General features: G+C 43.3%; 1 protein-coding gene across 1 annotated transcript; it reads right to left on the bottom strand.

The window, feature by feature from the left end:
- Nucleotides 1-1,211: 1,211 nt before the first annotated feature.
- DDX17 (DEAD-box helicase 17) lies at nucleotides 1,212-19,146 on the bottom strand. Its single transcript, XM_032194806.1, has 13 exons — nucleotides 18,800-19,146; nucleotides 14,510-14,660; nucleotides 12,368-12,467; nucleotides 12,088-12,221; nucleotides 11,278-11,343; nucleotides 10,850-10,991; nucleotides 8,793-8,953; nucleotides 8,524-8,696; nucleotides 8,094-8,204; nucleotides 7,536-7,597; nucleotides 7,119-7,178; nucleotides 2,615-2,854; nucleotides 1,212-1,937 (listed from the first exon to the last, which is right to left on the bottom strand). Exons 1-13 carry the CDS (start codon nucleotides 18,841-18,843, stop codon nucleotides 1,414-1,416), a joined length of 1,968 nt encoding a protein of 655 aa, XP_032050697.1. The 5' UTR covers nucleotides 18,844-19,146; the 3' UTR covers nucleotides 1,212-1,413.
- Between the last annotated feature and the right edge of the window lie 70 nt (nucleotides 19,147-19,216).

The raw sequence follows: 19,216 nt of genomic DNA, 5'->3' as shown, positions 1-19,216 counted from the left end.
CTTTACTAAAGGGGAAAACCCCTCACACCCACCTTAGCCTGTAAAATAAACATTTTTTTTTAATTATTATTTATTTACGTATTTACTAAAATTCCACTCTTCTCTAACATTTTCTAAAATGCTACCTACCTGCAAGAGCTGAGCTCAAAGGGACCAATGGATCGGGGAAATGCACTCAAAAAGCCAGGAAAAGCAATAGTCAGAGCAAGGTACAAAAGAAAGAAAGCTTCAGAATTAAGATGCACTAACCAGCTCACTCCTTACCTCATGGAAAGGAGATTCCAGGCAATCTCCTCCTCCTCCTCCCTTCCTCCCCTTACACCCCCCGCCCCCCCACCCCCCAGCCCACCCTATTCAAACCTCTTAAGTGCAGAAAACTCTGTCACGTTTTGTTCGGCGTAGTGGCATTGAGAACACTCCCCGTGGCAACACGCAGTTTGTTCAGGACAAACGAGATCTGCTGTTCAGGATCTCCGTTCGGTTTCATTTCTGGGCTCTCAAATAAGACTCCTCTCAATAAACCCAACAATAGGAACTTGAGAGCAGAAACAAGCTGGAGTAACGAGGTTGCATGCATTTACAGTGCTGCAGTTTAACGATTGTAGGGCAAGAACTTATTTGGCCAAACACTACAGCAGCAGCAGCACCTACAGCGCCTGTATCTAGCTTCCAGGTACTGAATCCATGACAGGTTTGGTCACCAACACCGGGGTTTTAATCCCAACTTCCCTGCTACAGGTCCCAGGAGGTGGGACTGCTGTTTCCAGAGCTGCAGGAAATGCCAACAACCTGCGTGGGTCATTACTCAGAACACCGCCCCACCGAGACAAACGAGCAGAGTTTTCCTATAGAAAGTTACCTATGATAGATTACAAGCAACGATAGTGAGCTATTAAAAAATAAAAATTAAAGATTAGGAAAAGTGAGCGTTGCTCCCTTGCATTTATCATGTTAAATGAACTGCGTTTTGGCTCCCCAAAGTTCCCCACCTCTCTGGATACTTCCTGAAATTAAGTTAACGCATTACAGGATAGAAAGTTCCTCCCCTCAAAGCAAGGATTCACACAAACCTTAGACACCAAGATGATCGAGCTGGGACCTATCTGCCTTATACCCATTTCTTTTTAGAGAAAATAAAATTTCCAATTTCCTCAACATGCAAGACAAAAAATAATAAATTTTCCAGTCAACTATATATATCTCTTAAAAAAAAAAAAAAAAAAAAGGGAAAAAAAAAAGGACAGGGTCAGTAATGTGGACTGGGGGCCATTTTTGATGGGCTCAAGGGATCTGGATGGTGAATTCTAAGCCTAACCTGCATGAGAGAGAGACACCACAATGGGAAAGAAGAGAAAGAAAAGGTTCCTTTAAATGCAAGAGGTCTACACTGGTCACCAGCAGGCGAGAGTGGTCTCATTTGCGTGAGGGGGGCGGGGGCGGGGGAGGGGGCGGGTACTGGTAGGTGGCAGTCTGTCCCATATAGCCCATCACGTTAGTGGCAGGGGGCTGAGGAAACTGTTGTGACATGAGCGGCTGTGGCTGCTGGCCCGAGCGCCCCACCATCCCTGCATACTGCTGTTGGGTAGTGCTCTGTGAGGTTCTCCCAGCGGTGGCAGCTGTGGTGCTGGCACCATAGCCACTAGCACTGTACTCTGCAGTGCCATAGCCACTCGTGCCATAGGCAGCTGCTCCATAGCTCCCTTGAGTGTAACCATACTGGCTCTGTGCTGCCCCAAAAGCGGAATTTGGGCTCCCGTAGGCACTGCCATAGGTCTTGTTGGCTCCGTTGGCATAACTGTCACCACGCTCACGGTCTCTGAAGCCACCTGAGTCTCTCCGGCCCTCTTTCACTCCCCGGAGCCTCCTGTCACACTCTTCCTGGTACATCAGGTTAGGGTTGTTTACTGAACTGCTCGTTCGGTAACGAGAACGGCCTCCTGGCGATGGATACGGTTAAGATTTAGTACCGTGAACACGTCTTAAAACAACGACCTCTGGTAATCACGCCACCCTTCCCCTCCCTTCTACAGCCACAACGCTGCCCACGAGGAGCAAGTTGTTTTGGCTGTAATTTCCCTGCGTGTCTGCATTCATCCCTGCGTTTTGTTCAAGGCGCAGAGGCGAAGCTCAGAAAGTTTTCTTAATGCGTGCACCCAGAGCCAAAGGAAACAGAAGAAACTCAGGACTAACTCGGAAAGGTAATTAAACTGATTATTCCTTCAGGGAGAGGGAGGAAAAGTAGTCTCAGTCCCTGAAGGTTCAGTCAGAATTTCCCTTCGCTGGTTTCTATTTTGCATGCGTATGCACAGGCATCCCGTTACCTGTGTTTAGGTAGGAGGTGCAAGGAATTAATTCAAGCAAAATTAGTTGTGTGAGGACCTCAGCAGGAGAAAAAAAGAAAAAAAATTCTCCAACTAAGTTTTAATGGTGGACTACCTCTTTGTTGGAGAGAAATACTGCGATTCCTGAACACCTTGAGGTCTTAGGTACAAAACTATCGTTAACCTGTCTCGCCTTAAACTCGTACTTACTATTTCCTTACCCTCTTTTCATCTTCCCTCCCTCAAAACAGAGAAGCTATTCCCTACGTAGCCCTTTCCCCATGTGCCTTTACCTCCACCACCACCTCCTCCTCCTCTGTGGTCCACAAGCTGCATCAGCTTTGGATTGATGGCTTGATTGGCTTCTTCCAACACTTTGATAAGCTCCCTGGCTTGTTTCAGGTTTCCTGGGGTGAAGAACGTGTACGCGGTACCTTTGTTGGTACTGCGCGCGGTGCGGCCAATACGGTGCACGTAATCTTCAGAGCTGTTCGGATAGTCGTAGTTTATCACAAATTTTACATCTTCCACGTCTTGTGAAGTGCCCAGGCGCCAAGCACAGTGAGAGGGTGGGGTTGAGGAAAGGGGAGAAGAAGAGAGGACGTGCCAACGAAAGGTGGGGAGCACGAATGCAGGTGACAGTAATAAGAAAAAAAAAAAACACATCACAAAGTTAGTAACTGCATGGAACAGATACAAGACAGACTCATCCCAAAAGAGTAGAAGACTCCGATTTACGATCATCAGGCACAAAGATCAGTGTCCTGAAAAAGAGTGGTGGTTTTAAAGCAGTTTTTCCCTGCACTCAAATTCATCCTCCCCGGAATGCATTTCTCTGTACTCCATTGATGTTTTTCAATGAGTTAAATGAGTTTTGTACTTTTTTTTTTTTTTCTCCAAAACACAATCTCGATGGTGAAAACGACACCATCAGGCACAGCAAACTGGGGTGGAGGAAGGGTAGGACTGCCACGGTAAAGCTTTTACTCTGTTGGGAGAAGTCTAACAAATAATAACAGTAATGAGATCACTTACCTTCCACTTAGCAACATGAAATAAAACGCAAGTAAAAATCATTTACAATCCTAAAATACAGTGATCTACCTCTCCTAGCCTGAAGTTTAAGACACTCCAATCTCACTACTATCATTCAGCTCATTAAAACTCATTACAAACTGTTCAGATCATACCTAGAATACCTTAACTTAGCTTCATAGTTACGAGAATGCATTACACTAACATTTCACCATACTGTTCTGTCCAGTTCTCAGCAGCTTTTGTAATTTGGGCCATCCTGCTTTCTGTTTACCATTCCCTACTTCCCGTGTCAAATGGAAGCAGGAAATAAAGTGACCGAAGTTGCTAACGTGCTGTAAAATAATATGAGAATTTCAGAGATCAGAACCGCTCACCTTCCAGTGAGACTTCAGAAGCTCATGAGACAGAATCCAAGTAAATGTTAGTGTAACGCTTCAGTGAAAGCATTTGAAGTACCAAAAGCACCTATTTGCTACGGTATAGAATGTTTTTTAAAAAAATAAAGCATGGCATTACAGTAAGTCACCTAACAGCTCATTAAAAAAAAAATCTGCGTTTTAAGATGAATATTCTGAAAATATCCAAGATAAAACACAGATTTTTTTTGTGATTTCCTTTCCTTTTTTTTTTTTTTTTTTTTAAAGAGAGAAACATTCTCTGTTTGTTACCAGACCGATGCACACTCCCTCCTCCTGTGGGAAACCGCTGCAGCCGATCCCGTCTCTTTGCCTTTTATTTTTGGCGGCCTCCTTTCGAAAACTCCGCCCTCTGACACGGGACCACTGGAGCGCGGGGAGCATGCATCAAGGGTCCGTGGCAGCGAGAAGTCCCCACACACGCTCACTCTGTGAACTGGCTTAGACGCTTCTCTGTAGCCCCATTTGGTTGGGAAGCGCCGGAGAACCTGGGTTCAGGTAAAGGTTTCAGGTCCTCCAACGCTTTTTGTCCCCGATTTGGGGCTCTTAGGGGCATTTGTCAAAAAAAATGCAGGTACAAAAATTACGTCCAAGGGGTCAGACTGCATCTATTGCCCAGACTGCATCAATTTCAAAGGGGGGCGTAGGAAAAATAAAAACGAGACGGTTGTGGTGGCAAGAGGGGGGACTTTATGTCTGTTTCTTATTACAGCAAAGGGGGGGCTCCTCAGTCTTTGCTGACTCCAAAGTCCTGAATCACACCAAAAAAAGGGAGTGAGAAGGCAGGTTTCACAGGGGGCTGCGCGAGTCTCCAGCTAGGGTCCTTGATGCAACAGGTTTTGTTTTTTTTTTTTAAAAGGGGAAAGCGAAATAAAGAGAGGAGTACACATGACAGATTGCATCTTCCCAGCCAGGGCGTAACTACTCTGACAGGTTGCAGGCTCCAGGAGCCTCAGTCAGTCCCATTCTGCACATCCATCAGTAGCAAAGCAACTTGCATTAGCACAGGGGATACAAGGGCGTGCTTTCCTGGCAGGAAGCGCAGGGAAGCACAGCTACCGATGCGGACAGCGCTGACTTGACTGGGGAGGACTGGGAAGAATGGGAAGGCAGGAAGAGGAAAAATGGAAGGGTGGTTTCCAGACTAGAAAGTGATCCTGGGAGAGCACGCAGCTGGCTGAAGAGAGACCCGAGCAAGTGCAAGACTCGGCTCCTCCAGCCTAGCACGCTCCAGAGCGCTCGTGCACGCTCACAATCTTCCTGCGCTTTTAGAAGATAACGTGGCAGGATCTAGAATTGAAGCTGTCGAGCATTTCTGACAGCTACTTGGGAAACATGCCCTTTGTCAGACCATCAGAATACCCTACGGCACAGACAGTCTCCGATTATTAATCAGAAGGGACAAAAACTAGCAGACACGCTAGTCTAGAGAGCTGTTTCAACCATCAATGTAGATGTGCCCCCACCCCTGCACTGAGAATGATCTGTAGCTGATATCAAGGTTTCTGTTAAAGAAAACAAAACAAAACAAATTCAATGTTTTTAGTTTAATAGACTGAACAAAAAAAAAATAAATAAAAAAAATAATCAGTGCAGAGAGAGGACCTCACTCCAGGGAATCATCACAAAGAAGTCATTATGGGACTCAGAACTTACCTGGAAGAAGCTTTTTTGAAACCAATGTTCCATTAGGAAGAGGGAAAGCCCTGGTGACTCAGCCAAAAGGCGCGCGCCCCTGTTTTATGTTATTTAGGTAGAAGCCTTCACTTTCCAGGATCTTGGAGGAAGTCGTCCAGAAGTTTGCCAGTTAAGTGACTTATTTTAAGAAGCAGCAAACTCAGGGCCCCAAAACAAGCAGAGATGTTGTTCAGTAACAAGAAACAGACTCTGGTACCTTCCCCCCACAGCTCAGGCGAGGTGGAGGATGGGAAGTGGGGAGACTGTTTTCTGAAGTGTTATCCAATTGAGTAGTTTTGGGGGAGTGTTTTTTGGAGGGGAGTGAAGCTGTTTTAAATGTCTAGGCAAGATGCACAAAGAAGCTACCAGCACATAGCAAGCCTGTTTAAAAAACGCTGCTAGAGAAAGCAGCTCTCTTTCATACAAACTGGTTTCAGGCCTCAGTCCCTTCTCCCAACAGGCCCAAGTACTAACTGCACAGGTCCAGACATGACCCTAGAGGGCAGAGACTGAAGTCCAGATAATCACCTCTCTGAGGAAGTGTTGGATGTGTTGGTTTTTTTTTGGGGGGGGAGTGGGGGGGGCAGGGAAGTAGGGGTGCAGGTTGTGTGAACAAAGGCTGCCAAATCTAGTAATGGTCTGCCTGTGTTAAAGTGACCATATGATGCACAGCACAGCCACCCTTTCAGCATATGGAAAAACAGAGCTCAGATAACTGGGATTTTTTAATAAACCAGAGATTTTTCTGAGCTTATCTGCAATGACTTGCAGTAATTTTGTCTGAAGTTTACCGTAACAAGACACTGACCCCCAAGGGGTTTTTATCTTCTACCAAACTCGGGGAGGGTGGAATATCCAGTGCTCGTCATTAAGCTAAGAGCACCTCAGAAGTCATCCTCCTCTTCTACGAGTGGGCAGAGGTACAGGGACTGTGCTTAGCACGCAGTGTTTCACCACACAAATATGCTTATTTAAAAAGGGGGCGCAACTGATGCATCCAGACAGATCATTTTCAAGCCACCAAGAACAGAGCGGCACAATTTCGATTCAGTTACACATTTGGGTAGCGCTACGTTAGTGGCCATATATGATCTCAGTGGTCCTGCCTAGAAGGAGCACAGAGGAGGGAAGTTACGTGTCAAGAGCAAAAATCTGGAGCAGTGCTTTCTCAGATGTGAATACATCTGCGGGGTAAACATGCGTGTATGCTGGGGTTTGTATGTTCAAATCTGGGGGGGGGGATTATGCAGGGAGAATATTAGCTATTTGCCGTTGAAATGCTCTCCCACAACGTCCTACTTGGGCTTTATCTGACAGGCTCTGAACAGAGCAATCCATCCCTACCATCCAGCAACAAAAGCTGGATCTGGGGAAGAAGTGAGTGTGGTGGAAGGGTTGGGTTGCATAATTGGACGTCTCTTCTCCCTCTTGGCGATCGATTAGTCATGCCTAGGCCTTGCTGCAGACCAAAGCCTGTTCATTAGGAGCAGGAAGAGACTTTGAATATGAAAGAAAAAAAAAAGATTAATGTTAAAAAACGTATTTCACATGTGGGGGAAAATCACGCTTTGAATTTTTTTTTTTTTTTTTTAAAAAAAGAAAACATATTTCAGTCCAAAGAAGAAAAATATGCAGCAGTAGGCAAGAGTGGTCTATGTGTACAAACCTAGCCCACGAGATGCAACGTCGGTAGCAATGAGGATAGGAGCCTTTCCAGAACGAAACTCTGTAAAACAAAGCATGCTATGAAGTAAGATTTTTAAAAAAGATAAAGTTACCTGAACTTGATTTACACTAAATGCTCATTTTCCAGAATCTAGGCAAGACAACTTCATAAACCCCAGCAAGTCAGGATATAAGGTGTCAACTAGTTTTCAAAATCCATCTCTCTGGGTTAAGCAATCATCCCATTCCATTTTTGAATTAAAAAACAATAAAAATACAAGCGCTGAAATTAACAGCACAAAGGCAAAAGGCCTTCGAAAAGCATCTCTTGGTCATAGAGGCAAAAGAAAGCCTAAGAACAGCACATCTGAATTACGTACAGCAGCCCGAGTTATCCTCCCCTCAGCGACGGACTCACCATTAAGCACCCAATCTCTTTCCGGCTGACTCTTGTCTCCATGGATACACATAGCTGGCCAACTGCCAAACAGAGATGCACATTAGTATAGGCAGAAAGTACATATATTAAAGGCAACAGGAAGCTTTATTGACATTTCAGTAAAAAGGCTGAAAAAAATATGCATTTCTCAAGTGTTTTAATGCCCTGTCCCCCTCCTCTGGCCTTCATCTACCTACTGTGCATACAATTTTGTTTCTTGCACATTAAACCCATTAATTATATAGCAGCCATCTAAGCCCAACCATGTTTGTGAAATTAATAATTTGTCATTTCATTATGTCAGTATTCTTACATACTGAAAGCTGCACGGTTTACAAATATTCTCTCTTGCACTAAGGCTTTGATGGATTGGAACCTTCTAGGAAATTAAGGCTGAATTCAGCCAAACTGAATTGAAAGAAAGAACCGAAGTGACAGGTTGTTCCTAACTATAGCATTGCGAACATTCAGACCTCACTGCTTTTATTACAGTTTCTGTTTCCCACTAGCAGCAAAGGGTAGGGGGAGGCTAATCACCCATCTCTGCGCATCCTTCGAGTGAGATCATCACATCGCCTCTTTGTCTCCACAAAGATGATGGTTTTATTCTCCTTCTCTGCCATGATTTCTTCCATCAATTGTATCAGCCTAAAATAGGAAGGAGAGCTAGTGTAGATATCCACATATACAGGAATACAGGAATGCTGTCGCAGTTTAAGAAAACGTATAATACACATCCACATCAACAAAGCCAGAATTCAGCACGCAGAATTTAGCTCTTCTGTACAATGGTACGGTGAGAATATATGCAACAGACTGGATAATTACAGGACTTGTTTGGTAACATTCAAAAGGTTAAATAATACCGCAAAGAACTCCACTATTCAGAATTCACATTTGGCTTAGAAAACAATGTAGATTTTCAAGTGCAGCTAAAAAACCTGAAATGGTAGGCAAGTCAACGTACTTATGGTCTTTCTCGCTTTCCATGCATACATCCACTATCTGCAGGATATTGTGGTTGGCACTCAGCTCCAGATTCCCCACATTGATCTGAACGTAGTCCTGTAGGAAGTCCTCAGCAAGCTGGCGCACTTCTTTTGGCCAGGTGGCACTCCACATCAGAGTCTGTCTGTCAGGCTATGAAAAAGGGGAAAAAAAAAAAAAGATTTATTTAAGGTAGTGGGCTTTGGATGGGAAACCGAGGGAGGCTGTCCTTCAACAAGGTTCACGTACCCTGATCTGGTCAACAATTTTACGAATTTGGGGTTCAAATCCCATGTCCAGCATTCTGTCCGCTTCATCCAGCACAAGGTAGGTACACCGACGCAGGTTGGTCTTTCCTGCCTCAAGGAAGTCAATCAAGCGACCCGGTGTAGCAATGCAGATCTCCACACCTTCAAAACAGAAGGAGGAAAAAGAATGAGGCTCTTCATTTGAATGTCAATTGGTATTTTTAGTTGGAATGAATCACCTTCCAGAGCAAAATTGTTTAAATAAAATGAAAAAGCACCACCCTCATCCATACCCAAGATTGAGTCATTTCAGTAGAAGCCCTAGTTTCTTTTAATAATTCATTTTTTTTTTCCATTCTGAAATTACTGTTACAGTGCCATTAGAATAATAAATGCAGTGCAGAAGCTAAAAGCCTACTGTCAGAACACACCTGCAAAGCGCTGCCCAAAAATCAAAACTGAAATAAGCTTCTACTCAACCCTGACCTACCTTCAGCCAGAATTACACAGCCTGGAGAGCTCTCCAGTAAAAATAGAACTGAACTGCAGCTAAACTCTACACGTTAAACAAACATGAAGTGCTCTTCTTGCTGTACAGGTCAAATTAGTTCTACTTCTTCCTTTTTTTTTTTTTTTTTTTTTTTTAAAAAAAGGTATATAAAACCAAACCATAGCCTTTAATACAGAATAATTATGCCCTAAGCATGACAGACAACCATCCAGCCTGTACCTTAGTGTAAAAACAGAACTCAGCTATTCTTAAGCTAGTATCAGGTATGACAAATTACACTTTTTTTTTTTTTTTAACAAGGGACTGATTTCCACCAATCTCCAAATCTTAAAGGTGTATTCTTAAGTGTCATAGAAACAATCACTGAAGTTATGCTTAGAGAAATAGTGAGGTGAAAAAAATTAAAAATAGCTTTGCTGATACTTCACTTCCAGATGCAGAGCATTTTGCAACAGTCCAGATCATTATGTCTGTGTCAACTTGGACTCCTCAGAGCTGATGAAGCTGGACATACTTTCAGTTTCTATAAAGCTCACGCAAGAATTAGATTTCTAACAGAGTCGCTAGTCTTCCAGAGAGACTGAAAAAACTGCACTCTGTTGTCAGTGAGGTACTCCTCCAAAATAAATTTAGTAAATACCCGGAAAACCACAACTGACAAAAAAATATGATTTTTCATCTCTACGTACTCAAGAATTTTTGTTGCAGCAAGCACTAAGCAACCATCCAAAGACAGAAACACCTAAAAGGACTGAAAAAAGGACTGCAAGCATGGAATCTGTCCACGTCCTCTAACCAAAAGGTTTTCACCATATGTGGGAGAATGTCTATTGTACAGCACTCCAGGAAGGTGTAAAAAAACCCACCACATTGATCCTCCCATGGTCTCTTCATGTAACATTGTCTCCACCATTGAAAATGCTATTTTTTTATTGGATGCACTACCATTTTTTTGATCAGATCTATCCCACAGCCTTCTGCTACATGATTTCATCCCATTATTGAAGTGTTCAAGAGCAGCTCTTCAAGCCACAGTGATAAATTTTGTTTAAATTAACCCCATGGGGCAGCATGACCAGAAAGAGAGCCTAGTCCTTAAGAACAAGGAAGTACCAGGAAAAACAAACAAACAAACCACTGTCTAAAGAAGTTTCTATGAATTCAGAAATTACACTTTAGTATTTGAACAAACTTAGGTGGAAAACTTGATCTGGCTTAAGAAAAAATCATTCCTTAATCTTGCTGCTACTGCACCTTCTCAAAATAATCTGTCCTTTCTGACAGGTTGCTTCCCCTCCCCCTTCCTAAGTCCTGTTGACCTTCGTGAGTGGAAAGTTCAGAAAACGGAAGGAGATCTAATATCTGAGTAAGTCATTATACAACAGAGAAGAAAATTATCATACGCACTACCATTTTAACTGGAAAAAGAGATAGCCACTCACCTCTCCAAACAGAATTAAGATTACTTTCAAGGTTACTGATATTTTGCAACACCATCTCCTACAGAATCTTGCAGACCCCCATTTTAAAGATCTCAGTGAAATTACCTCTTTCTAGATCTCTGATCTGGGGACCTTTGGGTGCTCCTCCATATATGCAGGTACTCTTCAGCCTTGAACATTTGCCATAATCATCAGCCACTTGCTGCACCTGCTGGGCCAACTCCCTGGTCGGTGCTAGAACCAAGCACTGCAGAAGTAATCAGTTCAGGTTAGCCAAGCTGTACACACATCCCTAACTTCAGGGCTCTGCTCAAATACCATAAGCAAAGCCGGACCATCTGCTCTCTATTCGCTAAAACATTTAAATATCGTTAAGATTATGTCAGCAATTGCACAAATTTCAACTAATGAGTGGGATGTTCACATTGTGATTGTAAACACTCTCTACTTACTACTCTGATACACCAATTAAATAAAGCACATCTCATTAATGGTGCCACACACAGAAAGGAAGAGAATTGACAAGCACTTACAATTGGGCCATCCCCTCTCTCCAAATATGGCTGGTGGTTGATGTGAACGATCGCAGGCAACAAGTACTGAAACAGAAGAATTCTAAGTCAAGACACAGGACTTCAATATTCAATGCCAGTGACCACCTGCCATGACAGCTGGACCACAGCAGGAGCCCACTTAGCCTAACAGGCCTTCAGAATCCAGTACGTAATGTTCCAAAGATAGGTAGAAACCTCAGCTATATTAAGATCAGGATTTTGCAAAACCAGGTATTTGCATTTACCCAACAGAAGAAACGATTTGCAGAGCTGCTGAGCAACCATAACTGCTTCTGGCAAGAGTAAAAAACCAGAGGTGCTTAGCACCTCTGAAGAGAAAGCTCATTTAAAATTTGGAGCCTACATTAGTAGAATTGAGCAACCTTTGCTCTAAACAGTGCTTTTCATAAAGCATGGAATTGCTTCTTGACTGCTGCAGATAAAATTAATGCCTTAATGAAGACTCAACCATCCTTTATTTTAACTTGTATAGTTAACAAAACAAATAGGCACATACTAGTTATTAAACTGCAACATAAGCATGGACCAAAGAGAAGAGGCTAAGCATCAGAGAGACATGCAAAACACATGCCTGTGGATAAGACAGGCTGGATGGGTTCAGGCTTAATTCTCACCCATGATGCAATAAAGAAAGCTTTAAAAACATGGCATCACCTCACTCTATGCTTGTAGTACTGTCAAGATGAAAAACTAGTAAGAAGCAGCCAAGGATCATTTCCAGAAGGCAACTGTGGAAAGAAATAACACATAGACGAGGAGAATACGCACCGCTAGTGTCTTCCCGGAGCCAGTCTGCGCAATGCCCACCATATCGCGACCACTGAGAGCAAGTGGAAAACCTTGGCACTGAATTGGAGTGGGTTCTGTGAAATTCTGGTCCATCAAGGCATCCATCACATACTCTAAGGATTTAAGAAAGGAAAAAAAATTCTTGAAGGCCAACTGAGGTTATATGCAACTTCAGAAGACCTTTCGGAGATGAAACAGGCCTTAACACTTGCTGCCGTTGAATAATCCACATTTTCTTAAAGAATGGTAGAATACTTACGCGGAAAGCTACACTGGTGGAAGGCAAACACAGGCTTGGGGCAGCCCTCCATTCCTCGAATTGTTATCTCTTTCTTCCTTCTCAGTTCTTCAACTTCATACTATTGACATGGAAAAAAAAACAAAGAAATGCTGAGCATCAGCAGAGACTTACAGTGCATGCATCTATTATTTGACTTAACGCCTCTTACTAACAGTTTAGTTTGGCAGATCAGTTGGACAAGAAGATCTAAGAAGGATAGCTCTCGTAAGGATTTTACCCCGAGACTGAACAATCACGTAGGTTCTCCAACATGCAAAAAGTTGGGAGTTCTCTGTGCAGCCTAAAGGAACTGATGGCTGTTTCCTTCCAAGCAGTCTTTTTAATGAAAAGTGCATTAATATTATCTTTTAAAAGCTTTTACCCATCTTTCAGAAGGCAGAACTTATCAAGAGCTTCAAAAGTGAACAGAGGCAGAGGAACAGATTAAATGAATTTTGTGTGACAGTGCTGAGAACTAAACAAATTAGATAGGCCCTAATATGCAACAAACAAGCAGAAAGCAGGGCAGTCCTGCTCCTTCCATTAAAATATTCCAGGAGTGGCTAAGTACGTTGCTCTTGCTGCACAGCCCACAACTCAGAAATATCACTTAGAACCTTTTTGGAAGCAGCATTTGTTTTCTGCATGAAAGCAGCTCAAACAACATCGTGACGGAATGCTAAGGCCCCACAATATTTACTACTGTTTCTAAAACACATATCCACATAAGAACAGTTTTAGGATTAGGAAAAGTGTGATGTTTTGTTGTTGTTGTTTTTTTTTTTTTTCCTATGTTATATTACAAGCCCAACAGCACTCAGCAACTTGCTTCCACAATTCATTACCTTATTCTAACACTCACCAAAAATCAATAGAAAAATGCACTTTATCCAAAGCAGTAAATTTACTGTTTATGAAAAATTTAGAGCTCAAACAAAAGTTTAAAACTAAAACTATATATATTAAAAAAAAAATAAGAATAATGTGAAAATCCTTTTACTTTTAGCTGGCTAAAGCAAATACAGCACCTAAAGCTAACTGGTTCAGTAGTTCAAGTTGCTGTCTCTGAACAGCCACTGTCTCCTTTATGCCATAAAACCTTGCCATGAATATGTGACTTGAAGATTTGTAAGTATGTGCAATTGGATAAGAAAACGTTTTGTTTTCTTCAAGTTCCCTTGCATTAAGAATAAAACCTGTTAGTTTCTAAATATAAGAAGACATGAAAGAGGAGGAAAAAAACTAGACTAGCTGGGTAGGAAGGGGAGATGATCTATAAATGCAGAGTGCTGTGTCCAGCTCTGAGCCCCCAGTGCATGAAGGACGTTGTTTAACCAGGCGTGTCCAATTACGGCAGGGAAAGCTAGAGGCCAAGGTACAGGCTGTGCAAAGACTGGGAGCACCAGAGTCGTGCAGCTTGGGAAAAAGAGGACTAACGAGGGAATCTAACAGGTATCCTCAACTACCTGATGGGTGTTACAGAGATGGAGGCAGACTCTTGAAATTCCAATTAGTTATCAGTGGAAAAAAACACCATGAGAAGCATTAAAACCTGGGACAGCCTCCCAGACAGGGTTCAGACTCTCACCACCCTGAGGGATATCCAAAGATAGAGCAAGGTGCTGAGCAACCTGCTCTGCTGTGGGGCTGAGGATTAGATGAGCTGTGTCCCAAGGTTCTGGTTTTTCAGCCTGAATTATTATTACAAAACCGTAGGCCTTCCAAATGTTTCTCAACTGTTTATGCCACTCTGTTCTTTATTTTAGGTTCTTCCAGGGCCTCGCCAGTATTACAGCTTTTAAGTTCTCCAGTCTGAATCCTCAGTGACGAAGCGTGACATTCTTGTTGGTTAATTTCAAATAACTAGACCGCAGCAGCATTACGATGATGCATTACAAATGATCAAATGTAAAAAAAAATTGCGTAAAGACAGCTGAAAGCAGAAGCATCGTGTTTGCTGATGTTACAATGACTCTGCTATCCAGCAGAGTACACGCACACCAAACAAACTCAACAAAGACAGTTCTATTACACGCTGTCCCAGACATCCTAGGACATGATTTTCCACTTGTGACATTTTGCTGTACGTAAAAATGAAACAGAAAGAACCTAATGACTTACGGGAGTAAGCCTGGCCACTTCTGGATGTTCCACATAAAAATTCTTCTCAAACTTGGGTAGTTCGTTCAAATCCCATTTTCTCTTACGTAAGCGTTCCCCCGGATTACCAAATTTCTTTGGAGGAAGAGGACCTCCACGACTTGCTCCAAAGCTGCAAATGTCAACGTTAATTATAAACAATGTAATTAGTCTGGAATTTGAATGTTTCTTAAGCATTTTACACTCCTCCCACACCCCAGGTTGACACGAGCATAATATTCTACCAAAATTCACCCCCTCCAAGAAAATTGCTATGGTAATATTTGTAACATTCACCTGCCCAAAGTCCATTCTAATCCAAACCCGTCCTAGAGGTTGCTTCCAGTACAGCCATTTTTTTTTTTAAGTCACTGCCTTAAAGCTTCTGTCACCAAGCTTCTGTCTCTTGGTTCCCTCTCCTGGGACAAAGCTGCTGGTACAGCTACAGCAATTATTTTGTATCGAAGCTGAGAGTATAAATAAAACAGGATAGATGCAAGGGGTGGGAAAAATCTCTAATCGCAAGTTCCTTGTATCTCAAGGCTAGTTTTCGCACAAAAATAGCTATTTCACCTTCTCCCTGTGTCCTCTCTCCTTTCTTATCAAGCAGTGTGCCTCAAATAAAAAACAAGTCAAGACAGAAAGTAAACAAGTCCACCCAAGCTTGGAAGACTATGCATAATGCTGGAACCAAAGCAATAAAGCTTTTGTTTTCAAAAAAAGAAAGAGTAGCAGAAGAAAAATACATAAAAGCACCCAGGAAAAATTTTATCCCTTTTCAAACACTTCTGATAAAGATTCAAGAGAGTAAAAAAAATAAAATAAAAATGCTTAACTCTGCTTAAGATTTCCTAACAGCCACTTAGAAATTACTGTTCTCCCTCTCACCTCAATTTTATTCACCCAGTTATTTTAATACTCTGAAGAAGGGTAAGAACTGTCATAACTCATGGATGCACTGGATGAAACATGAGCTTCTGGTAAGAGTTAAGAATAACTGAAAACTGGGTAGTATAAATATTTTAATTATCAAAAACATTATCAATGATTCTGTATTTTACAATTCCGCCAGCTAGTTATAATTCTTTCATTCATATCATACAAACACAGCAGGAGGCACTTTTCCACCAGCTATCAGATCAAATTTTGTCCTAATGCAAATTCTGGTTAATAAAGCTACAGCTTTTCGCAGAACATGAATTCATGAGAAGCGCCTGCTTTTAGAGAACAAATCCACAACGTCTGCACTTTATGCAAGCAGTCTGCTAGTAAATAAAAACAGTTAATGAAACAAACCAAACGCAACAAAAATCCCCAAGCAGTTTTCATACTGTAACTCGAGGAGAGAAGGGCTTGATAAAAACTAAAATAGATTTGAAGGAAATTTTTGTGTTATCCTAATTACAAGGCTCTCTGTTCAGACATTAGCTACATCTGCTCTTTAAATTGCTTCCCAACGGAAATTACAAGTGACAGAGACTGAGAGACCAAAAAAGCGGAACTCAAAGTGTATTAACAGGAACAAGGGGTTATGCTGTTGGAAAAACTAAGTGTGGCAGATATAATTTAAAACCTGGGAAGTAAATTCTAAAATGCTTGTCTTGATGAAACTGCTTCATTAAGCCTCCTCTCTCCTGTATAAATACCCTTTATTTTCTCATCATAGTTTTACGAGAACCTGTATGTCAGCATTTTTTGTCACATGCAAAAACTGTAAAACACAACTTCAGAAATTCAGCATTATGTTTTCTTTTGGACAAAGTAACAAAAAAATGTACAAATTATCATGTAAGGGAACACTCACATTTACTAAGGATTTCTGCTGCTGATCATGCTAACCTGAGGTCAAAATGGCAACTCTTTACATTTCTGAGTTGTTCTAACAAAAGGCAGAGGCAGTTTCACTGAAGTCAACTGGCAGGTCAGAGGGTGAGAGAGTTTCCTTGTGGAAGGAAACACGTGGAAGAACAGACTGGACACCGAAACAGCTGCGGACTGTGGGCATTTGCTCCACAAATATGCAGAGGGAAAAATCAATACGTTCTGCTTGAAAGTCGTGCAGTTTCAGTTCTCCGTTCTCACGCACAACATGGCTGCACGCTGACCTGGAAGAAGGGAGCCCCGCAGCATTCCTGAAACGCTGCCTCTGCTAACCTGGCAGCCACTGACACCTCGTGTTCCCATCACAAGCAACTAGATTCCGATTCCAGTTAAACTACTTTAAATCTGGGATCATTTCACTGATTTTCCAACAGCTCTCCTGTCCAGTAAGTGGAAATTCAGGCTGACCCAAAATATTCTTCTCTAACTCTACTGTGCCACCATTTCTGGGACAGAACTGAGCAAGTTTATTACACTCCAGAGCAAAACAGGACAGTTTCCCATCCCAAGAAGCCACCTACAGCTTGTTCCTAGCAGGAAGAAAACAGAAAGCCCGCATGTGTTAGGCAATGAAAGAATCAGTACTGAGAAGGTGGTAAACTTCCAAACACAGCGTGCTGGGTGGTCCCAAGTTTTCACAGAGGTTCTTTACGAAGGATGATGCATGTTGGTGGTTACAAATACTTCCACACCTTAAATAAATGTGTGTAACAAGCTGAATCCTGATACATTACACGATTTCCTGATACATTACGTGATTTTCAACTCAAATTTCCAAAAACTTGACAGAGAAGCACAAAGACACTCCTTTTACTCACGCAAAACTCCTGATTTAAAAGAGAAGCAACCATTTATAATCAAAATCTTTATGCAGAAGGGGATTACACACATTTTAAGGCATGCTAAGTATCATAACAACACTTTGGACAGAGTTTGTTTTGTGTGTTGTTTTTTTTTTAGGGAACCGCATAGAAATCTGCATTCTCAAACTTGCTCACTGAACTCCAAAAACAGCTGGGGGTCTCAACTATCTCAGACTTGCCAAAGCATTCACTGCAACGTCCTTGCGTTACACTGAGCTGGAAAGCTCACGGTGAAAAAAAAAACACCAAAACCCTCCTCTGCATTGGGAGAAAAAAAAAAAAAAGGATCTTTAAGTTCAAAGTGTGAAATATGGAGGTAAAGATAAAGCAGAAAATACGACTATCTCTCTCCACAGATGAAGAGAAACTAAACGCTAAAATGGATTTCAACATAAACAAAATGTTCTTCAGTCTCCCAGTAGGAGAGAAGGGAAAAATAATAATAAAAAACGTAAGACTCATTCTTAATATGGCAGACTAGATCTAATTTGGTAACAAAACTCACATGACATGTTTATTGTTAATCCTTGCGAACGGAGGCCTAGCTGCTTGGGATTTGAAGGGCAGAACGTGCCACTCTCCTAAACAGGGCTTAATTTTCTCTTAAAGAATGGCCTGGGATGAAAGCCTTATTACTTTTAGCACATAAAACCAAGCCTCAAACTATTTACGTACTATAACGCCATCCTATGCTGTACTTACCCTACACTACCCACAGCACTTAGAATTTTTTTTTTTTTAAAACTGCCATCCTTGGGTGAAAAAGACATTAAGCCTGCAACAACCTTTTCCAACGCCAGCTTCCTTTCAACAGTGGCCTCAGAAGTACCAAGCACTAGGCCTCAGCCATGCCAGACAGACAACTCCCGTTCGATCGCTACGTCAGCTTGGTCATGCTCGTTAAGTGTGGTCCAGGGCCATGTTTACTGAGCTCGGCCTCCTGAGAACGCGAGTCCCCCGCACGGCAGCAGCTTTCAATCTCATTTCCTCTCACGATAAGCCCGGGAGTGCAGCCGGGGGAGACCTTTCACCAACTGCCATCTTTCTAAGAAGTCCAGGAGGAGCAATGCAATGACAGCCAGAAGGGCAGCAGCATGGCCAGCCACCCTTGCCAGGGCCACTGGGACTTTCAGGGTTTGCAGGGGGGGCGGAGGAGAGGGGCAGGAGAACAGGGGTGGCAAAAAAAAATAAATATAGATAGATATATATATATAAAGGGAATGAGCAGAAAAGGGAGGCCTGATTGCAAGCAAGCACTTGCGAAGAATAGAAAACATAATATACCATATATAGCCCCCCACTCCTTGCTGCTAGAAATAAAGTTCCTAGTCCCTCCAACACCCCCCCACCCTCGTAACACAAAAAAACAGGGGGAAATCTCCCCCCAACACCACAACGGGGTCGTGCCGTGTCCCCCCCAGCCCCCCAACCCCCCCCCAGCCCCTCACACGGCGCCGAGGGCCCCTTCCACAGACCCCCCCCCCCCCCCCCAAACCCCAACCCGGCCTTCCCCGTCCCCCCCCCTTACCCGCCGCGGTCTCGGTCGCGCCCCCGGTCCCCGAAGCCCCTCATCGCCCCCGGGGGGGTGGGCGAGAGGCAGCGGAAGGCCGGCCGTGGCGACGGCGAGGGGCTGGGGGTGCGGGGAGACGGGCCAGCCAGGGGCGGCTGCGTCTCGGAGGAATCGCTCTGCGCCACCTCGCCTCTCGGGTGGGACACGAAAGGAGAAGAATTCGTCAGGGGGTCCGCGACCCGCTGGACGTCGGCGGAGGGGACGGCGGGGCTCTCGGTCGGCTCCAGGGCCCGTGGCGTGTGGAGACGCTCGCGTCTTCTTCCTCCGGGCTCCCGGCACAAAATGGCCGCCGCCGCCCCAACCCGCTCGCCTTACGTTACGGGCGGCCCGGCGCTGCGCAAACTGCGGCCCTCGCAAAATGCCTACGCTTATTCC

Source organism: Aythya fuligula, chromosome 1, assembly GCF_009819795.1.
Source record: "Aythya fuligula isolate bAytFul2 chromosome 1, bAytFul2.pri, whole genome shotgun sequence".
Classification (NCBI taxonomy): domain Eukaryota; kingdom Metazoa; phylum Chordata; class Aves; order Anseriformes; family Anatidae; genus Aythya; species Aythya fuligula.
The sequence above is the reverse complement of the archived record's forward strand: the minus strand, read 5'-3'. Positions and strand labels throughout refer to the sequence as shown.

Coding starts and splice junctions, on each gene's coding strand:
- DDX17 (XM_032194806.1), bottom strand. CDS start 18,843: ATGAGGGGCTTCGGGGACCGGGGGCGCGACCGAGACCGCGGCGG. Junction 12,468..14,509: donor AAGTGGCCAGGCTTACTCCC/GTAAGTCATTAG, acceptor CCATGTCAATAG/TATGAAGTTGAAGAACTGAG. Junction 7,598..8,093: donor CGAAGGATGCGCAGAGATGG/GTGATTAGCCTC, acceptor TCTGTTTGGCAG/TTGGCCAGCTATGTGTATCC.